Raw genomic sequence first — 21,107 nt, 5'->3', positions numbered from 1 at the left:
TAAATTTGTATTTCTAAGTTATTATGAGTTTTTGAAGCGGGAAATTTTGGAAATCTCATTTTTATACAAAACTGAACATTATTATGTAATAAAAAAAATGTGCAAGTTCCCCATTAACTGAAGCTTAGATTCTGTACCATCATCGTTCTCAAAGGTTCTGTACAGAAGATCATCTTTTAGTACCAGGCAATTCCATTGGCTCCAGTAGGCCTTGACTTCTGGACTACATGCACTAATGTTCTGCCAACTAGGTCTCTCACCTTGCCGCATCCAATCCAATACTCTTTTTATACATGGATCATCTTCTTGGGCGTCTTGTAACTGTTGGGGCTGCCATTGCTCATTAATTACGGTGGTTCGTCTCACGGGGCAAAATCGTTCCTCTTAATTTGACACAGTGATTACAATTCGCACTGCATGGTCGTCTCGAAAGGGCATCAGCATTTGAGTGAACTCTTCCGGCCCTGTGTTCTATCTCGTAATCATATTCTTGTAATCGTTCTAACCATCTTGCCATCTGGCCCTCTGGATTACGGAATTGTATGAGCCATTTTAGAGCAGCGTGATCGGTGCGAAGAAGGAACTTTCTGCCATACAAGTATTTATGGAAATGTTCGCAAGCCTTCACTACACCCAGCAGTTCTCTTCTGGTAACGCAATAGTTTCTTTCCGGTTTCGACAGGACTTTGCTGAAATAAGCGATGACTTTTTCCTGTCCGTCCTGGATTTGGGAGAGAACAGCTCCTATAGCACTGTTGCTAGCATCGGTATCCAAAACAAATTTTCCTGCCTGTCCCGGGTAGCTTAATATCGGTGCACTGATCAGAGCCATTTGTAGTTGTTCGAAAGCTTTTTGGCACTCTTCACTCCATGTATATTCTTTGCCCTCCTCCGTCAACTTTGTTAGGGGCTTGGAGATATTGGCAAATCCTTTGACAAATCGTCGGTAATATGTACATAGGCCAAGGAAACTTCTAATTTCATGTTTATCTTTTGGTACTGGCCAATCTTTAATTGCTTCAATCTTTTCAGGATCAGCTGTTACACCATTACTCGATACAATATGTCCCAAATACTTAACTTCTCGTCGAAACATGTGACATTTCTTCGGACTTAACTTCAAGTTCGCTGCCCTCAATCGTTGAAAGACTTCTATTAGATTCTTGGCATGTTCATCAAAGGACCTTCCAACCACAATTACATCATCCAAGTAAACCAGGCATGTTTTCCATGTTAGACCTCTTAAAACTGCCTCCATTAATCTTTCAAATGTGGCAGGGGCATTACATAAACCAAACGGCATAGCCGTAAACTGCCAAAGCCCTGATCCTATCGAAAATGCGGTTTTCTCCCGATCGGCTGGCTCCATGTCTACTTGCCAATATCCACTTTTTAAATCGAGTGTGGAAAACCAACGAGAACCGGAGAGAGTATCCAATGTATCGTCTATTCTGGGCAAAGGATAACTATCTTTTTTTGTTACCGCATTGAGCTGGCGGTAGTCGATACAAAAACGCGTTGAACCATCTTTCTTCTTTACCAGAACTACTGGTGATGTCCATGGACTGTTCGATGGTTCAATTACCCCTTGTTTGTCCATATCCTTGATAATCTCTTCGGCTTCATCTCTTTTCGCAAATGGAAGTCGTCTAGGCCGTTGTCTGATTGGCTGAGCGTCTCCGGTATTTATTTTATGCGTTACTATGCTTGTTTTGCCCTTATCCTTCTTATCAATAGCAAAAACATCTTGATACTCTATCAGCATAGACCTTACTTTTTCCGTTCGTTCATAGTCAAGGTCTTGGCATCTTTCAATGATCATCTCGACAAGGTCTTTTGGATACTTTGACTTTGATGATTTCTCATTGGTATTCATAGAGCAAATTGAAGCCACGGGAACACACTGTCCGATCAAAGCTCCTCTACTTAACTTAATAGCAGTTTCCCTTAAATTCATAACTCTTACAGGGATGACATCTCGAACTTTTACCAAAGTTTTCGCCGTTAGGAACTCGACATTTTCTACATCTTCGACCATCCTTAAACTTCCCTCTCGGCAGTGTCCATCAAGCATGGTCATCAGAATTTTCTCACTATTACCGGGTATGGTTACGTCGCATGTAGTTAGTAAGCGGATGACATCTTCTTTGTCGTCGTGAAAGGGCAACTCTTCACCGTTGATCCTGAGAACTCCATTTTGAACATCCAATATTGCCCCCACTTTTCGTAGTACGTCCATCCCCAATATGAACTCGTCGGAGATCTCGGCAATTAATACTTGATGTTCAACTGTGGTCTGGCCAATGGATACTGACATATTAGCCTCGCCATATGTATTAATTAGCTCACCAGTCGCTGTTCTAAGCTTTACTGTTGCAGGTGATAATTTATTATGGTCTCGTACTACATCTGGACGTGCGATAGTTCTCGTTGCACCTGTATCCACCAAAAATGATCTACATCTATTACTGATACGACCTTCGATGTATAAGTTGTGGATTCCACCGGAGGACGTAAGGTTGACAGTTACTATGGGGGCTCTAGTTCTCGAGGTCGGCAGTTGCCCCTTGGTGTCGACCCGCTCTAGTTTTCCGACGGCTGTACGATCTTCTTACAATTACGACGAATGTGGCCTACGTCTCCACAATTCCAACATCTAGGCTCGCGTCTCTTTGGCATCTGATTACTTAATACTCTCCGTATCATTTCCTCCAGACGTTCATCGTTGTGTTCGTCACTTTCTTCAATGGTTCTTACTCTATGGCCTCGTGAAGTTTGACTAGCCGTTTCGTGTTCCAATGCAATAGCAAGTGCTTCATCTAAAACTTTCGGTCTTGCTAGTCGTAAAGCTTTCTGTAGTTCATTATCTTTCAGCCCATTGACGAAGGTATCTACTGCAATTTCTTCTAAAACGCTGTCTGGCACCTCTGGATAAGCCAACCGCACCACACGAGCCACATCTGCTTCAAATTCTTGCAGATTCTCACTTGCTCGTTGACTTCTACTTCGCAGTTGTGCTTTGTATACTTGTTGTAGATGGGCATCTCCATAGCGTTTTTCTAGACGAGTGAACAAGGTCTGGTAACAATTTTCTTGACTCTTGGGAATTGACCTTAATATATCTGCAGCATCACCTCGTAAAGCAGCAGTCAAGGAAACAGCCTTTTCTTGTTCGGTCCAATGATTGGCGGTCGCAATAGCTTCAAACTGTCTAAGATATATGGACCAAGAGGACTTTCCATCAAATGGTGGTAATTTGAATCTCATATTATGCGACGTTTCGTCTCTCGGTAGTTCATCTTTCACTAAAGGATCTAACGCTGCTGCATTAACTGATGGTTGTACTTTTGTATCGGTTATCCTGCTCTCTAGCTGTTTGATCTTTTCTTCTACGGTCTCTACACTTTTCTGCATCTTATCGAATGTTCTAGAAACTTCTTCAAATTTCTCATTGTTCTGTTTACAAACTTCTTCTAGTTTTTCGTTGTTTTGCCTACAGACCTCTTTAATTATTTGAGAAGTCTCATCGAATCTTTTAGCAACATTTTCGAATTTCTCGTCGCTTTTTCTACTAACTTCTTCAAGTTTCTCGTCGCTTCTTCTAGAAGTTTCATCGATCGTTTCAGAAACAGTTTTTAATTTCAATAAGATTACTTGTTCTGCTGACTGGAAGTGGAACGTCTTTGGGTCTTCTCCGTTCTTCGTGAGGACATCCTCGAGTCGTGCTTGTAGGACTATCTTGAGCCCACTGCTGTCCAGATCCCGTTCCTCGAGCTGTTCACGGAGCTGTTTTACTGTAAGTTCTTGTAGCAACATCTTTGGTCGGCACACACGTACTTTCCAAAATGTCTTTTAACAGTCTTTCCGAATACCGAACAATCAACGCACTTTAACTATTCCCGACGAATAAAGTCCAAAAGTATTTTAAAGTCTTTCCGAATACCGAACAATTAACGCACTCCGGTTATTCCCGACGAATAAAGTTCAAAAGTCTTTTAAAGTCTCTCTGTAATTCACTTATTTATATCGCACTAAGTTAACCGAACACCGACACCAACTGTAGCGTGATTAGTGTAATTACTTCTAATTACAATAAAACTAGCGGTTCGTAATTTATATACGACTTTATTTATATAAGTTACAGACGAATTTATCTTATACACTAAACTTATTCACAAAATATGCCCGTATTTATACCCAGTTGTTATTCTGGAAAAATCGACTCCCATCTCGAGCTATCGGCTTGTTCCGCCTACGTGACGTACCTTCCAGAATTCTCCGGCGAGGCCTAGCACATCCGATTACGTCATTCTCGAGGTGTTTACTGTTATACGGGGATCGGCCAAGATTTCTCTTCCGCTACACTATATATAGTAAAAAAGGTGTAACTAAACATCCTGCCATTTTGCATAATGTATACTGAAATTATTTATTTTGTAACAAAATTTATTTTATGACTTAGAAAATCACGGAACCAGAGTGAAAATTTTATACAAAATTTTCCAAGAAACAAGTGCAGTTAAACATTAGGTGACGTCATGCCAATATTTTTTTTATTCATTTTGAAATAAATATAATTAATTTATTAAGTTGGCAGGACTTAGAAAATCATGAAAATTTCATTATTTTCATTACATATTTGTATATATGTATACTCCCTAAGTACTTTTGCGACCGTCCTGCCCAAAAAATTTTCTTCATAAAATAGATAGTATCCTGTTATTCTATGGATATGGCAGGACTTAAAAATTCATCGCAACTCCCAATTTTTTTATTCATGGAAAATCTAATTTTCACAGAAAAATGTCACAGGAAACCCGTGGATTTTTTCACAAATTGTAAGTACCTTCTCTAACCTTCTAGTATTGCAAAGGGCAGGACTTAGAAAATCGTGGTTGAACTTCTGTTAATATCTCCCGGTTTATTAGAGAAAGAGATGCCTATATCTAATACAGTCATATTTTTCTGTCACACAGTTTTAGATTGCAGCACACAGTCTAGGTATTATACATAGACATATAATACTTAGAATGTGCGCTACAATCTGAAACTATGTGACCAGTGTGACAGAGAAAAAAGCCACTGGCTAGAATTACCCTCTTTAAACACTATGAAATGGTTGTAATTATAATGTCATTGCTTGTTGTTTCATAGTCGTAGAATTGTTTATATAGGGATAGTTGGTCAACCCAATAGGAAAATTTGTTTGATTCAAATTGAGACAGTCACCAGATGTCCCCACAATTTCTGTCAGGGTCGCAACGTCAAAATGCATAGACACCAAGTTGGATACGATCCTATTCATAACACTTTAACTCGCATACATATTAAGAAAAATAAATATATATGGAAGAATATATTTAGAAATTGAATTAATGATGTCATGCTATTAGGTTAAAATCTATAGTAGCATGACACCATTAATTCAATTTCTAAATATATTCTTCCATATATATTTATTTTTCTTAATATGTATGCAATTTGGGGTGTTATGAATAGAATTGTATCCAACTTGGTGTCTATTCATTTTGACGTTGCGAATCTGACAGAAATTGTGGGGACATCTGGTGACTGTGTCAATTTGAATCAAACAAATTTTCCTATTGGGCTGACCAACTATCTCCCTATATAAACAATGGTCGTAGTATATAATTGAGGTAAGTTTTAAAAATAAGATCTATTTTAAATGAAAATTACATAAAAAATAATGTTGGTCTCCAATAAAAATCCATTGTCCAAAATCCTTTTAATAAAAAAAATTATAAACTGGACAAATTTGCTGAATTTGTTTCCATCATATGGCCCTACAACCCAATTAGAGCTCTGGCCTCACTCAGCAAACCTCTGTAATCATTACAGTATGTAGCTATTCTCCACGATCCACTCATAATCCATCCAATCCATGCACATCATCCTCTAATCGCCTTTTCGGTCTTCCAATATGTCTCTTCCCCCTGCATTCTTGCATTTGTAGGACCCCTTTTGGATTTAGGTACATATTTAATAATAAAAGTTTCATATCATCCCTTTTTTTTCGTTTACTAGATTATTCTTGATGATTGTTTACTTACTTACTTATCCTCTTCGTTCCCACTGGAACATGGGCATCTACTGTCACTCTCCATTTTTGCTGATATTTTTCTCTTCTTCTCCAGGTTAGGCCGACGTTTTTTGCTTCTTTGTAGTTCTATTCTACCGTTGTAGTAATAAAGCAATAAATAATAGTGTAAATATAAAACTGTAAACAGTTAAGCTTCTGCAGGCTTTTTTACTGTTTACATTTCAACCCGTCGCCATCTGGTATATTTTTCGAAGTGCTGTTATTATACCCAGTAGGTACTGACATGCCAATCCACAAAGTATTTGATTTGTTTGGTGTTACCGAGATCTACAGAACATCTGGGTATTTCGCTAGTTTACTTGTACTGAAAGTACCGAAATAAAGAGTATTTCAAACAACTAGGTATCAGTACTTTGGGTATTGGATAAATAGTTGTTACCTTGTATCGGGTAGGTACTTTTTTACATCACTAATAGAACAATCCACTCTCTCGTTCTACAATAAAATACTTTTGTATAAACAGATTATAAAACCTATATGGACATATGGCATCCAACTGTGGGGCTGCGCTAGTAATACAAATTTAATTATCATTCAACGATTCCAAAACAAAGTGCTAAGGAGCATTGTCAACGCTCCATGGTACTATAGAAACAGTGACCTCCATAGGGACCTAGACATGGATACTGTTAACTAGACCATAGAAAAATTTGCCAAGAGTCACGAACAACGACTTCTTCAACACGTCAATGTTGAGGCCATCCAGCTCCTCGACAACATGGATCTAGCTAGAAGACTCAAGAGGAAAATCCCTTCGAGTTAGTTAAGTGAAAAATAGTGCACGGTGCAAGTAATGGTACAAGTTAACATTTGTGCAATATATTAACAGAACCTAAGGAGTACTATCGAGTTTGTCCTTAGTCTTAAGTTTTTTAGTAGTAATTTAGGTTAGAAATAAGTTGCTCATTGATCACATTATTTGATCAGATTGTAATGTCCTTAAGCATCTTATTGGTGTTTAATAAATAAAAAAAAACTAATAGATAAGCAAAGTGTCCTTTACAAGATACAAAAACTCTTGGTATATACTAGTGATGTAACGAATGTCATATTTTTAACATTCGCGAATACGAATGCGAATATCTGCTACCGACATTCGCGAATGCGAATGCGAATGTCCAGTTTTTTAATAATTTGTTTCTATTTTTGTAATGTTTCCTAAATTTATAATGAAAAGCTAATTGGTATTTAGTGCAAATCAATCTGAATCTTAATCTTTATCACATAATACCAAATAATAAAATAAAGTGAAAGCTGATAATGTGATTATTCGAGGTTAAGTTACCTTTTCTTAATAAAAAAAAGTTGAGAAGTGAATAGATTTTGATTTTATTAAACTAATATTACCTTCAAATGATTTTTTTTAATATTCATTATTCAATATTCGTTACATCACTAGTATATACTCTTGGCTTATAATTTTCGATTTGATGTAAATGGAGAAATACTTTATGTAGAATGGAACGATAATAAGTGTGTTACTTACTATAGCTCAAAAGATAATATTTAGTGTATATTATTATGTACTTGTGGTTAAAAAAATAATCACAAAAAGTATCTCATAATTTTTGAAACGGAAAAAAGTTTAAAAATAATTTTTAATTTTTAGCAGAATGTTATAGGACTCATCTATCGTCTTCTTTAGGTGTCTACAGACTACAAACCCATAATATTTCAAGTTGAAACGTGTTTTTTCCGACAAAAAAAAAACAGTTAACAAAACGTTGTTAAAAGAGAATATTTATTTTGGATATTTGTATTCGAGAATCTGATCTGTGTACCATGTCTGCTCGAATTTTCAATGAGGAGGTGCGTTCTTACAAAAATGAGTAATATAACGTCAGAACAAGCAGCTCAAATTATAGCTTTAATTGGTGATGGACGATCGCGGCAATATCTTGCTGATGTTATGGAAATCCACAATACAGCGTTTCAAGTGCTTTAAGAAGGTATAGAGAAAGTGGAGGATACACAAGAAGACCCGTTTCAGGGGGGTCCGGACAAATAATCCCGGACAAAAAATCCCCACAAATTATCCCTGGACAAAAAATTCCCGGACAAATATTCCCCACAAATTTTTTTGGACAAAATATCCCCACAAAAAATCCCGGACAAAAAATCCCCAAGAAATATTTGCTGCCAAATAGTTATCTAAAAGTAATTTTACCAAATTTCGAAGTCTAATTCCATGCTGAAAACTTAAAAATTTACATGACAAAAAAGTGTGAGTTTTTTTTTAAATCGTGGAAGATATGGGGAATACGCTAAGGCTCCATTCTCTTCACAGGCGCTTAACGCGTGTTTTGATAACTCGCTATTACAACTAAATACCTCGCGAAGCAAGCTACATGAATAGGCCGCTATCAAGGCTGTTGAGTCTCATTAAGAGGAGCAAGCTAGATGAAGTGCTTTAAAAGAAGGGGAAAACACAATAGATCTGCAAAGGTCGCAGTGTATCAGGCTCTATTGGCCGCCCCGTTTTCTAAATTCTAGCGTATTCCCCATATCTTCCACGATTTTTAAAAATTCACACTCATTTGTCATGTAAATTTTTAAGTTTTCACCATGGAATTGGACTTCGAAATTTATTAAAATTTCGGGAAAATTTTAGAGAACTATTCGGCAGCAAATATTTCTTGGGGATTTTTTGTCCGGGATTTTTTTTGGGATATTTTGTCCAAAAAAATTTGTGTGGATTATTTGTCCGGGATTTTTTGTGGGGATTTTTTGTCCGGGGATTATTTGTCTGGGGATTTTCTGTCCGGGGATTTTTTGTCCAAGATTATTTGTCCGGGGATTATTTGTCCTAGCTTCGTTTCAGGACTTCCCAGGTACACGAACCCCACAGATGAATGCTATATACATCTGCAGACTTTGCGTACACATCATGTTACAGCTAGACAACTTCTAACTGATCTTTCCATAGCCCGTAGCCCATAATGTTCAGTTCGTAAAGTGCTAATTCGGTTAGAAACAGATTAAGAGAATTTGGAACCAGAACCAGAATGCCTGGTACTGCTCCACTGGTAAAGAGGGCACAACATATGGCATGTTTTAAGTTTTGCACCAGAACATGTCGATTGGGATATTAACGACTGGACTAATATTGTTCTTACTGATGAGTCAAGATTTGCACTTTGTGTATCCGAAAGACAGTTTGCACTGTCAGATCCACAAAGTGCACATGTTGACTCATCAGTAAGAAGAATATTAGTCCAGTCGTTAATATCCCAATCGACATGGTCTGGTGCAAAATTTAAACGTGCCATACGGTGTGCCCTCGTTAACAGTGGAGCAGTAGCAGGCATTCTGGCTCTGATTCCAAATTCTCTTAATCTGTTTCTGACGGAATTGACACTTGTTCGAACATTACGGCAGTGGTGGATCCACGGGGGGTGATGGGGGCGATCGGCATCCCCTCTCAACCCAAGTGATTTATTTTTTTTAATTATAATATAAAGATAACAAAAACATTCATTTATTTTTTCAAATGGATAATTATAGGTACATGTTTTAAAATTACAATATATTATATGAATTACGTATAAATATATTTTATTAGTATGGGACTTGGTTAAAACGGGCCAGTGACGCCAGTGTATTTTATTGGAAATGAGTAATTTATAATCCTTATAAATTAAGAATTAAAAATGATCACAATAAGCATATTTAAAAAAAAAAATATGTAATCGTATATACTATGAAAGCATACTTAAGCATTTCCACGTATAATTATAAAATCGTTTGCAGATAACAGATTCGCCGAAAATCTCTCGAAAGTTGCGCGCCTAACAAAAACTATATTAATTCGCCGAAAATATAAATATGTTCACACGCCGATAGCTGACCACGGAAAAAGAACACCCTTAGATATTAATTATTAGTAATTAGTGTATTTTGGGTATCGATGCAAGTAATAACATCTCTAATACTGATTCGTACATATCTTAGTTTGTAAATTGTTAGCGTGATTAATAGTATTTTGAGTTTCTTCTTCTTTTTTTATATTAACATAGTTTGTGATTTACGAAGAGTTTAAGATGTCAAATAAACGAAAGGAATCAGAAACTTCTACCGAGAACTTACAAAGTAAAATATTCAAATGTCGCAATATAACTGATTATTTTTTTAAAAATCAACGTAATTTGGGTGATAATATTAATAGTAATTATGATAATAAATATGTACAAGGTACATCTTATCAGATAGATCATATTATGAGACCTGCTGATCTTGGATCAAATTTAAGTTCTGAGAGCATTCAAAACAAGTCATGCGATTTTTCAGTGTGTCCGATACAAATCAACGATGATGCAGTAAATACTAATTCTACTTTCGAGAGTTTTAGGGAAAAAGGTATGTCTGATATGCATGAAATGTATGTCATATATTATATAATAAGTTTAGTTTATATCACGTTTGACAGAAGTGAGTATTTCTCCACAACTACGATGATAGATAATCATTTATGTCGCGGGATGGTAAAATTATGGTAATAGATTAAATTTTAAACTTCATATACAAAGTACATCATGTGACACCTCATTTAAAAGCTTTTGAGATACTGATTACAAAAATGTATAGGCAATATTTGTGCAAAATGTCTGTCCAATGCTTTTTAAATGAATTCATTTTTTTATAATCCTGAGAAAACCAATAAGTGTTTTTGAAAAATTTAAACACAAAATGCAAGTTTACATTATTACCGAGCGTCGAAAGTCCCTGAAAACTTCTATAATGGTTATTTTAATAAGTTACAGGGGTGAAAAAAAGAGAAAATTGAGTATGATTTTTAACACGTTGACGGACAGTGCGTCAAATGTATAAGCAAGTATTGTGACACTATATGTATTTTGCAAAGTAGAATAGGGGAAAATGCAACGTTTATAGACGTTGTGTCACATTACATCGTTGTGTCATCATTACATGGAAATTAGACGTCTATAGACGTTCTGTCCGTCAGCGTGTTAATTTCAAATATATCATTCAAAAGAAACTTTTTGTTTATTCTTATGGACTTTCAGCCCTCGGTAATAATGTAATACTTTATTCTGCGTTTAAATTTTTCAAAGATTCTCGTATTAGTTTTCTCAGGATTCGAAAAAAAAAATGAATGCGTTTAAAAAGCATTTGACCAAAATTTTGCGCATGTACGTATTATACATTTTTGTGATCAGTATTTCAAAAGATTTTAAATGAGGTATTACATGATGTACTTTCCCATTATGAAATAAAATTAAAACTATTTCGACATGAATTCTTTTGCCTTGAAAAAAGTAAAGTATTTTGATTTTTTGAAAATTACATTCGGTTAATTCATTATTACATTCCCGAAACTACTGTAAGTTGTTAACTTATAAAGTCTCATTTTGTAGGTTTTTTAAATTTTAATGATAATTCTCTACATATATTTATTTTTATTTCATCAACTTTATATATAGGGTGTCCCAACCCAAAAGTAACGGAACCGTTGAATATTTCGCGAAATGAACATCGGATCGAAAAAATGAAAAATGTGTGTTCAATAATTTTACCAAACACGACCCCCTACTCGACCTCCTGGAAGTGGGATGGGGGTAACTTTAAAATTTTAATGGAGACCCCCAGTTTTAATTGCAGATTTGGATTCATTACATAAAAGCAAGCAACTTTTATTCGAGACATGTTTTCGAATTCTGGATAGATGGCGTTATAATCGGAAAAAACGATTTATCGTGATACCATAGGTAATTTATAGAAATTGTTTAATGTCTATAAAAACACACTCTCAAATAAAAAATCAAAAAACACAAGTTGAATATTTTTCAAAATACTATCGAATCGAATGCCACCAAACACGACATATCTCGAATAAAAGTTGCTTACTTTTACATAAGGAATCCAAATCTGCAATAAAAACTGGGGGGTTTCCATTTACGATTTTAAATTGAGCCCCACATCACCTCCAGGGGTTGGAGTAGGGGGTCGTATTTGGTGTCATACGATAGATTTTTAAAAATTACTGAACAGGTATTTTTCAGTTCTTCGATCCGATTTTCATTTTAGCCAATCGGCCATCCCTCTTAACGATGCTGGATCCGCCGCTGCATTACGGGCTGTGGAGAGATCATTTTGCAGTTGTCTAGCTATAACATGATGTGTACGCAAAGTCTGCAGATGTAAATAACGTTCGTTAGCGGGCTTCGTGCACCTGGGAAGTCCTGAAACTGGTCTTCTTGTGTATCCTCCACTTTCTCTATACTTAAAGAACTTGAAACCCTGGATTGGTGGATTCCCATTAGATGAGTAAGATATTGTTGCGATCGCCCTTCTCCAATTAAAGCTACAATTTGGGTTGCTCGTTCTGGCGTTATATTACTCATTTTTGGTAAGAACGCACCTTCTCATTGAAAACTCAAGCAGACATAGTACACAGATCAAATTCTCGAACACAAATGTCAAAAAAAAATATTCTCCTTTAACAACGTTTTGTTAACTGTTTTTTTTTCGGCAAAAACACGCTTTAACTTGAAAGGTTATGGGTTTGTAGTTAGGTACCTAAAGGAGACGATAGAGGAGTATTATTTCATTTTGCTAAAAATTAAAAATTATTTTTAAACTTTTTTTCTGTTTCAAAAATTATGCGATACTTTTTGTGTTAGTGTATATTGTAAAAAATAAACCCGAAACATGCTTCACTTTGTTTATCACATTTATTTCATCTAAGTACACTTTTTATTCGTGCTCTATGTACATTTTCTACATGAGTTTACAAAAGTTTATTAAACTTTTGTGTGTAGTAAAATGTATATGTATTTATGTATACATAGTTGGTTTATATTTTAGGTTGCCTGCAGAAAAACAACAACATTAATTCGTCTCACAATGAAGAAGATATGGATAGGCATTATCAAGAAACCATTATAAAGAAAAATATAAAAGTTAAGATTGGAAAAGGATCTCAAAAATGTGAAATTTGTTTCAAGCAATTTACTCACGCAATTTATTTAAAACGCCATTTGAGAACACACACTGGAGAGAAGCCTTACAAGTGTGATGTTTGCTTTAAAAAGTTTTCACTAGCTGGTAATTTGAAGTCACATTTGATGACTAACACTGGAGAAAAACCTCACAAATGTGAAATTTGTTTCAAGCAATTTCTTACAGCAGGTGCTTTGAAAGTACATTTGAGAGTGCATACTGGAGAAAAACCTCACAAGTGTGAAATTTGTTTTAAGCAGTTTATGACAGCGGGGCATTTGAGAGTACATTTGAGAGTGCACACTGGAGAAAAACCTCACAAATGTGAAATTTGTTTCAAGCAGTTTACTGAGTCAAATAAGTTAAAAAGACATTTAAGAACACACACTGGAGAGAAGCCTTACAAGTGTGAAATTTGTTGTAAGCAATTTATTCAAGCATGTGATTTGAAAAAACATTTGACAGTGCACACAGGAGAAAAGCATTACAAGTGTGAAATTTGTTTGAAACGGTTTAGTAACACAAGTACAGTGGAACCTCGATAAGTCGGCCCCCGATAACCCGGAAGTCCGGCTAACCCGGACCGATTTTCATCAGACAAACATTTCAACAATAAAAATGTATGTATTATGTTAAAACATTTTATCTGTAGCCGCTTCTGGAATGTCTTAAAAATATCGAGTTTCATTGATAAAACTTGGCTTCGACCATAATATAATATTTGAGAGATAATGGGTATTTGTGTAATTTGAACTATACGATAAAAATAACTCATGGCACATGGCGGCAGCGGCGACAGAGCGACGTTCATTATCCATTATCGGGCTATCGCAAACAACAGGCACCTTTTATTCCTTTATTTATTTTCAACTGTCTTTTAAAAAATTATTTTTAGAACAATGGTCTTTTAAACTTTAAACAATGAAAGAGCCACTGTTCTTAAATAACATAACATCGTTCCGATGGCAGACGAAATTGACACAACCGAAACTGACTGAGTTTTTTTTACCTAGAAATGAACAATACTCTATCTATACTGTCTATAGTCTATACTATACTCTACAATATACAACTATAATAGGTAAGTTAGATGTGTACTGTGCATATATATTTCATGTTATTTTAATTATAACGGACTTTATCTATAAGTATACCTTATTTTATTAATTTTTACAATGCTCTCCGGCTAACCCGGATTTTCGATAACCCGGATCGGCCGCGATCCCGATTAATCCGAGTTATCGAGGTTCCACTGTAATTTGAAACAACATTTAACAACACACACTGGACAAAAACCTCACCAGTGTGAAATTTGTTTGAAACGGTTTAGTAACACAAGTAATTTGAAACAACATTTAAGAACACACACTGGACAATAACCTCACAAGTGTGAAATCTGTTTAAGCAGTTTAGTCAAGCAGGTTCTTTAAAAACACATTTGAGAGTGCACACTGGAGAAAAACCTCACAAGTGTGAAATTTGTTTTAAGCCGTTTAGTAGCAGTTGCGTTGGAAGTACATTTGAGAACACACACTGGAGAGAAACCTTACAAGTGTGATGTTTGCTTTAGAAAGTTTACTCTAGCTGGTAATTCGAAATCACATTTGATGACTCACACCGAAGAAAAATCTCACAAGTGTGAAATTTGATTCAAGCAGTTTACTAACACAAGTAATTTGAAAACGCATTTTTGCAGGCTGGTAGTTTGAAATCACATTTGATGACTTACACTGGTGAAAAATCTCACAAATGTGAAATTTGTTTGAAGCAGTTTACTGAGTCAAGTAACTTGAAAAGACATTTAGAAACACACTAGAGAGAAACCTTACAAGTGTGGAATTTGTTTTAAGCAATTTATTCAAGTATGCGATTTGAAAAAACATTTGACAGTGCACACAGGAGAAAAGCATTACAAGTGTGAAATTTGTTTGAAACGGTTTACTAACACAAGTAATTTGAAAACACATTTGAGATCACACACTGGACAAAAACCTCACAAGTGTAAAATCTGTTTTAAGCAGTTTAGTAATGCTATAAATAAGCTGCTAATGCTTTAAATAAGTTATTTAAAAACACATTTGAGAGTGCACACTGGAGAAAAACCTCACAAGTTTGAATTTTGTTTTAAGCCGTTTAGCCAAGCTGGTAATTTGAAATCACATTTGATGACTCACACTGGAGAAAAACCTCACAAGTGTGAAATCTGTTTGAAGCAGTTTAATAATCAGAGTAGTTTAAAAAACATATGAGAACACACACTGAAGGAAATACTTACAAGTAACATAATTTCAGGGTCGTTAAAGCGGTTATACATGTTTATATGATCACAGCGTGCAATTCACGTGGAAAAAGTGTTTCTTTTTCAGTTAAGATTAATTTTAAAATAGGACAGTAAATGAACGTGAAATATGGCGACACTGTAATTTTCTGTGTCATCACCGAATTGTATGAAAATCTGGATTTAGGTTCTACATACTTACCCTCCACTTCACGTTTGGACTTGTGTCGTTAGCTGCCTTTTATTTTTTAGGGGCAAATCTACCCCTATTAGAAAAGAAATTGTATAAATGTAAATTGAAACAGATTATTTATTCAAATGATGTTTTAATGAAGTGAATGAATGTCAATATTAAACAACATAATTTAAGATTTTATTATAGCTTAATTTAAATAAAATGTGAATTCATAACTGTTTTTATCTCATTCATACATATTTGCGATTATGATAACACTAACTCCCAGTGATCTATTTATATTACGATTAAAAATTCAAAACTGCAAATGTATAAAACAATTTCATGAATATTTCCTTATAAAGAATAATATTCCGGGTAATTATGTATGTATAAGTAAAATTTTGAAACTTGAAAAAAATTTGGACATTAATGGGTTAATACTTTGACTCCCATCTGAGTCACCGGTGATACATCAGATTCAGTCGCTGTTATACCGGCATAAATTTGCATAGACTTCTGTCTGGTACCAAGTACACTGCGATTATAAAAGAGTATTGTTTTCGTGTTTTCATTTGGTGCCCTTCTGATTTGTTTAAGGGGACATCTTTGAACAGGAATTCGCAAAGAAACTGAATCAGAAAATTTTTTATAAGGGGCGGCCTCAAAGCATTAACTAACCCGTGTTGAGCTGCCCCCCCCCCCCACTTGCAAAAATTAAAAAACAAATAGCCCTGATTTATGAGCTATTTATGAGCTCTCATATTCCGCAAACTAAAAATTTTGAGCTCGTTCCACTGAGCAGGAATTTAATACCCTAGTGGGGGGGGGGGCTGAGTCAGCCCCCCCACTACTTAAAAATAGGAATATTGAATCGGTTTTTGCGGCAGAATTACGAGCTATTTATGAGCTCTTGAAATTATATACTTTCGATTTTTGAGCTCATCCCCTTCACCCTCAAACAACCCTTTAATTGATTTAACTTAAGAGAAAAATGCTGAGAAAACTTAAAATATATCGTATTGCGGATATAATTCATATAGCTTATATACTCTAAGAATAAACTATTAAATCAAGAGCATTTCGATTATTGAGCTACAACCCCTTCGCAAGAAAACCACCCTATCTTCCCGGCTTAAGAGAAAGTTGTACTTAAAATGCATTAAACTAATTATTTGGCGACTACATATCATTTAATAATTTATAACCTTCCAAATTACGCGCATTTAGATCAGTAAATTGCAATTTATTTTGTATAGTGCAGTCACTGAAGGTAAAAATCAACGATTACCTTCAATTTCGGTGAACCTTCATCGATTTTCACGAAAATTGGTCAGTAGTTAGAGGATACGTCAAGAAACAAAGGTGACATGGTACCACCTTGCGCCTTTACCCTGAGGGTGGATACCGCCCCTTCTCGGGGGTGAAAATTATTTTATAAAAAATAAATGCACAAATCAATAAAAGAACAAATTAAAAGCAAAATTTATTATATAAAGTTAATAAAATAAGTCAATACTTTTTAAGTTATTAAAGATCAAAGATTTTAATTATTTGTGAAAAAAATGCATGTTTTGAAGAGGTTTTTTGTAAATCACTGAAAAACTTTAAATTTTTACAAAAAAGTTAATAGTAGTTTAAATCGTATAGCTTATATTCTAAGAATAAACTCTTAAATCACGCGTCTTTCGATTATAGAGCTACAACCCCTTCGCAAGAAAACGACCCCATATTCCCGGCTTAAGAGAGAGTTGTTCTTAAAATAATTTAAATTAATTATTTGGCGACTACATATCGTTTAATAATTTATGAGCTTGCAAAATATACGCATCTCAATTATTGAATTGCCATTTTCTTTCTATAGTGCAGTCACTGAAGGTAAAAATCAACTATTACCTTCGATTTCGGTAAATCGCCATTTATTTTCACGAATTGACAATAAGAACTTGGGGTTTTAGCCTGGGGTATATGTCACCCCTTCTCGGGAGTGAAAATTGCTTAATTAAAAATAACCCCACAAATCGAGAGAGGGACAAATTGTAAGCAAAATTTGTTATATAATGTGATTAAAATAAATCTTTTTGAGTTATTAAAGATAAAATATTTTAATTTTTGGAAAGAAAATGCATGCTTTAGAGCGATTTTTCATAAATGACTAAAAAACTGTAAGTTTTTACAAAAAAGTTTTCATCACTAAAATTGAAGCTAATAAAAAATATAATAAATTGCTTACTTGAATAACCCTTTAATGTTAATTTAAAGTAAGTTATTGGTAATTAAATGTATATTTTTTCCGCGACTGTTCAAATCTAAGGGTTCAAGCTTAAATAACGGGAAAGAGATGCATTTTATAACACTTAGGTACTAAATACTTGTCAAAGTACTTAGAAATACCTATGAAAAATAAGATCCAGAAAAAGTTGATAGTATAAAAATCCGCTCACCAATTTTCGTGAAAATGAATGGAGATTTACCGAAATCGAAGGTCATAGTTGATTTTTACCTTCAGTGACTGCACTATAGAAAGAAAATGGCAATTCAATAATTGATATGCGTATATTTTGCGAGCTCATAAATTATTAAACAATATATAGTCGACAAATAATTAATTTAAATTATTTTAAGTACAACCCTCTTTTAAGCCGGGAATATGGGATGGTTTTCTTGCGAAGGGGTTGTAGTTCAATAATCGAAAGGCGCGTGATTTTAGAGTTTATTCTTAGAATATAAGCTATACGAATTAAACTACTATTAACTTTTTTGTAAAAACTTACAGTTTTTCAGTGATTTACAAAAAACCTCTTCAAAACATGCATTTTTTTCACAAATAATTAAAATCTTTGATCTTTAATAACTTAAAAAGTATTTACTTATTTTACTAACTTTATATAATAAATTTTGCTTTTAATTTGTTCTTTTATTGATTTGTGCAGTTATTTTTTATAAAATAATTTTCACCCCCGAGAAGGGGCGGTATCCACCCTCAGGGTAAAGGCGCAAGGTGGTACCATGTCACCTTTGTTTCTTGACGCATCCTCTAACCACTGACCAATTTTCGTGAAAATCGATGAAGGTTCACCGAAATTGAAGGTAATCGTTGATTTTTACCTTCAGTGACTGCACTATACAAAATAAATTGCAATTTACTGATCTAAATGCGCGTAATTTGGAAGGTTATAAATTATTAAATGATATGTAGTCGCCAAATAATTAGTTTAACGCATTTTAAGTACAACTTTCTCTTAAGCCGGGAAGATAGGGTGGTTTTCTGGCGAAGGGGTTGTAGCTCAATAATCGAAATGCTCTTGATTTAATAGTTTATTCTTAGAGTATATAAGCTATAGGAATTATATTCGCAAAACGATATATTTTAAGTTTTCTCAGCATCTTTCTCTTAAGTTAAATCAATTAAAGGGTTGTTTGGGGGTGAAGGGGATGAGCTCAAAAATCGAAACTATATAATTTCAAGAGCTCATAAATAGCTCGTAATTCTGCCTAAAATCCGATTCAATATTCCTATTTTTAAGTAGTGGGGGGGGCTGACTCAGCCTAGGGTATTAAATTCCTACTCAGTGGAACGAGCTCAAAATTTTTAGTTTGCGGAATATGAGAGCTCATAAATAGCTCATAAATCAGGGCTATTTGTTTTTTCATTTTTGCAAGTGGGGGGGGGGCCAGCTCAACACGGGTCATTAACTAAATAGTTGCCCAAATGCTCCGGCGTTATGTATGGAAAGTTTTCAAAAGAAACACTAAGATAATATTTTTTTATGTGTTAAATATATCTTTTTTTTCTGTAACTTTTTTTAATAAAATATTCAGCAAACACTGCGTGATTGAGTTAATAATAATAGTCGTCAAATCCTGCTATTTTCTAATAGACCGGTCTGCTTAGACTCAAAAATAGGAGTGAGGTTACAATAATTACCATGAAAGCTGAAAATTGGCAGGATTGTTCAAAATATCATAAGGAAATCTAAAAAGTCCTCAAAAATCCGACCCGAGGTAAAAAATTTACGCGAGGTCAAAGGTCACCAAATATGGTTTTTAGCGATTTTCAGCGAAACGGTTAACAAGAAATGTATATTAGATAATTATCTATAAAAAATATCTTAATACTTTTTTTCGTAAGAGCCACCGTTTTTGAGATACATCATTCAAAGAGTTGAACGAGTTATAATCGTGATAATGTATTAGTGGGTACACCACGTATCTTCAATTTGTAAAGATGGGTTTTGTCGGAATAAACACATTCTATTGGTACGTCGACTAATCTAATTACCCTACCTATTATTTTCTCAGAAGGATTTGAACATCATAATGAAAGCCAACTTTCTAGGCAAAATGTTTATTGCTAAGTGCTAATAAACATTTCAATAGACAATAAACTTTACCCAAATTTAGTTTGTTTACTATTATGCAAATAACACCGTTATCTTCCTGGGTGGCGAAATCCTTCAGGTAGATGACACCCTCGAGGTATTAATTAGTCTTCAGTCTAGTACTACTGCGGAGTGAAAATACGTGTTAAACCGTATATTGATATTGATATATTGACCAGTCAATATATCAATCAACGGTTAAACCTAATATATTACTTGAATGTGCTGAAGTTTTTAAAAAAACTAATTCAACTCCACAAGAAGTTATTTCCAACAGAATTAGCTTTCTTCTCTCTATGCATGGAGCGCCTAAAAAAACTGTGTGCTTAGATAAGTTTCGATAAGCATGTTTCTTTAAAAATAATCGAAATAAAAAACAAGTGCAGTTATCTGGTCTTTCTCCAACCTCAGCGGCTGCTCCTCAACATATTTTTCGGGTATATTACCAATTCAGGTGTGCCTTGGTTATCAGCTAGATCCAAAAGACTGGGGATGGAAATTAGTCGACAGTTCATTAGAACCAATTCAAACTTTACTCCCCCCTGCGCCGGAAAAACACAATTTTTTGCAACTGTAAAAAGGGATGTAGCGCTAAATGTGGTTGCAAAAAAGTTGGACTGTTTTATTCGGTAGCATGCACTAATTGTCAAAACCGGTCGTGCTCCAATGTTGAATCACCAACAATTGAGGATTCATTTGATTCTATCGAGGAGCCATGCAATGTGTCATTATTGGGGCAATTTACTTGCACCCAGGATGAACAAGAAGAAGAAGAACTAGAAGGTGAAGAACAAGGAGAAGAGGAAGCAGAAGTATTAGAAAATTATGAACCAGTTGGAACCAGATAAATTTCCCTTTTTTTTTTTTTTAAATTTATACCGCTTTTATAACTATCATTTTTAACCCTTGCCAATATCAATTATTCAATAGCTTCAAATTAAACATAATCACAACACATGCGTGGAATAGGCCTACTAGGTAAACAACGTTAAAAAAACGCGCTAAGTACACTACCTCAAAGGTGGTGTGGAAACGTGTGAGCATATTATGACGATTACAACTTTTTGAATCGTTGTATCTCAAAAACGGTGGCTTTTAGGAAAAAAAGTAATAAGACATTTTTTATAGATAATTATGTAATCTATATTTTTTGTTAGAACTAATTTTATGATAAAACTTACCGTTTCGTTG

General features: G+C 34.7%; 1 protein-coding gene across 1 annotated transcript in view; it reads left to right on the top strand.

Annotated features, from left to right (window-relative positions):
* Positions 1-10,338: 10,338 nt before the first annotated feature.
* Positions 10,339-21,107, top strand: part of LOC126885893 (zinc finger protein 431-like) — a 39,160-nt gene continuing 28,391 nt past the window's right edge. Inside the window, exons 1-2 of the mRNA XM_050652688.1 lie at positions 10,339-10,477; positions 12,947-13,270. Of these exons, the coding sequence (XP_050508645.1) occupies positions 10,339-10,477; positions 12,947-13,270 (463 nt within the window). The remainder of the gene's footprint in view (positions 10,478-12,946; positions 13,271-21,107) is intronic.

The sequence above is a fragment of the Diabrotica virgifera genome, chromosome 6 (genome assembly GCF_917563875.1).
Source record: "Diabrotica virgifera virgifera chromosome 6, PGI_DIABVI_V3a".
NCBI classification, from domain to species: Eukaryota; Metazoa; Arthropoda; class Insecta; order Coleoptera; family Chrysomelidae; genus Diabrotica; species Diabrotica virgifera.
The sequence above is the reverse complement of the archived record's forward strand: the minus strand, read 5'-3'. Positions and strand labels throughout refer to the sequence as shown.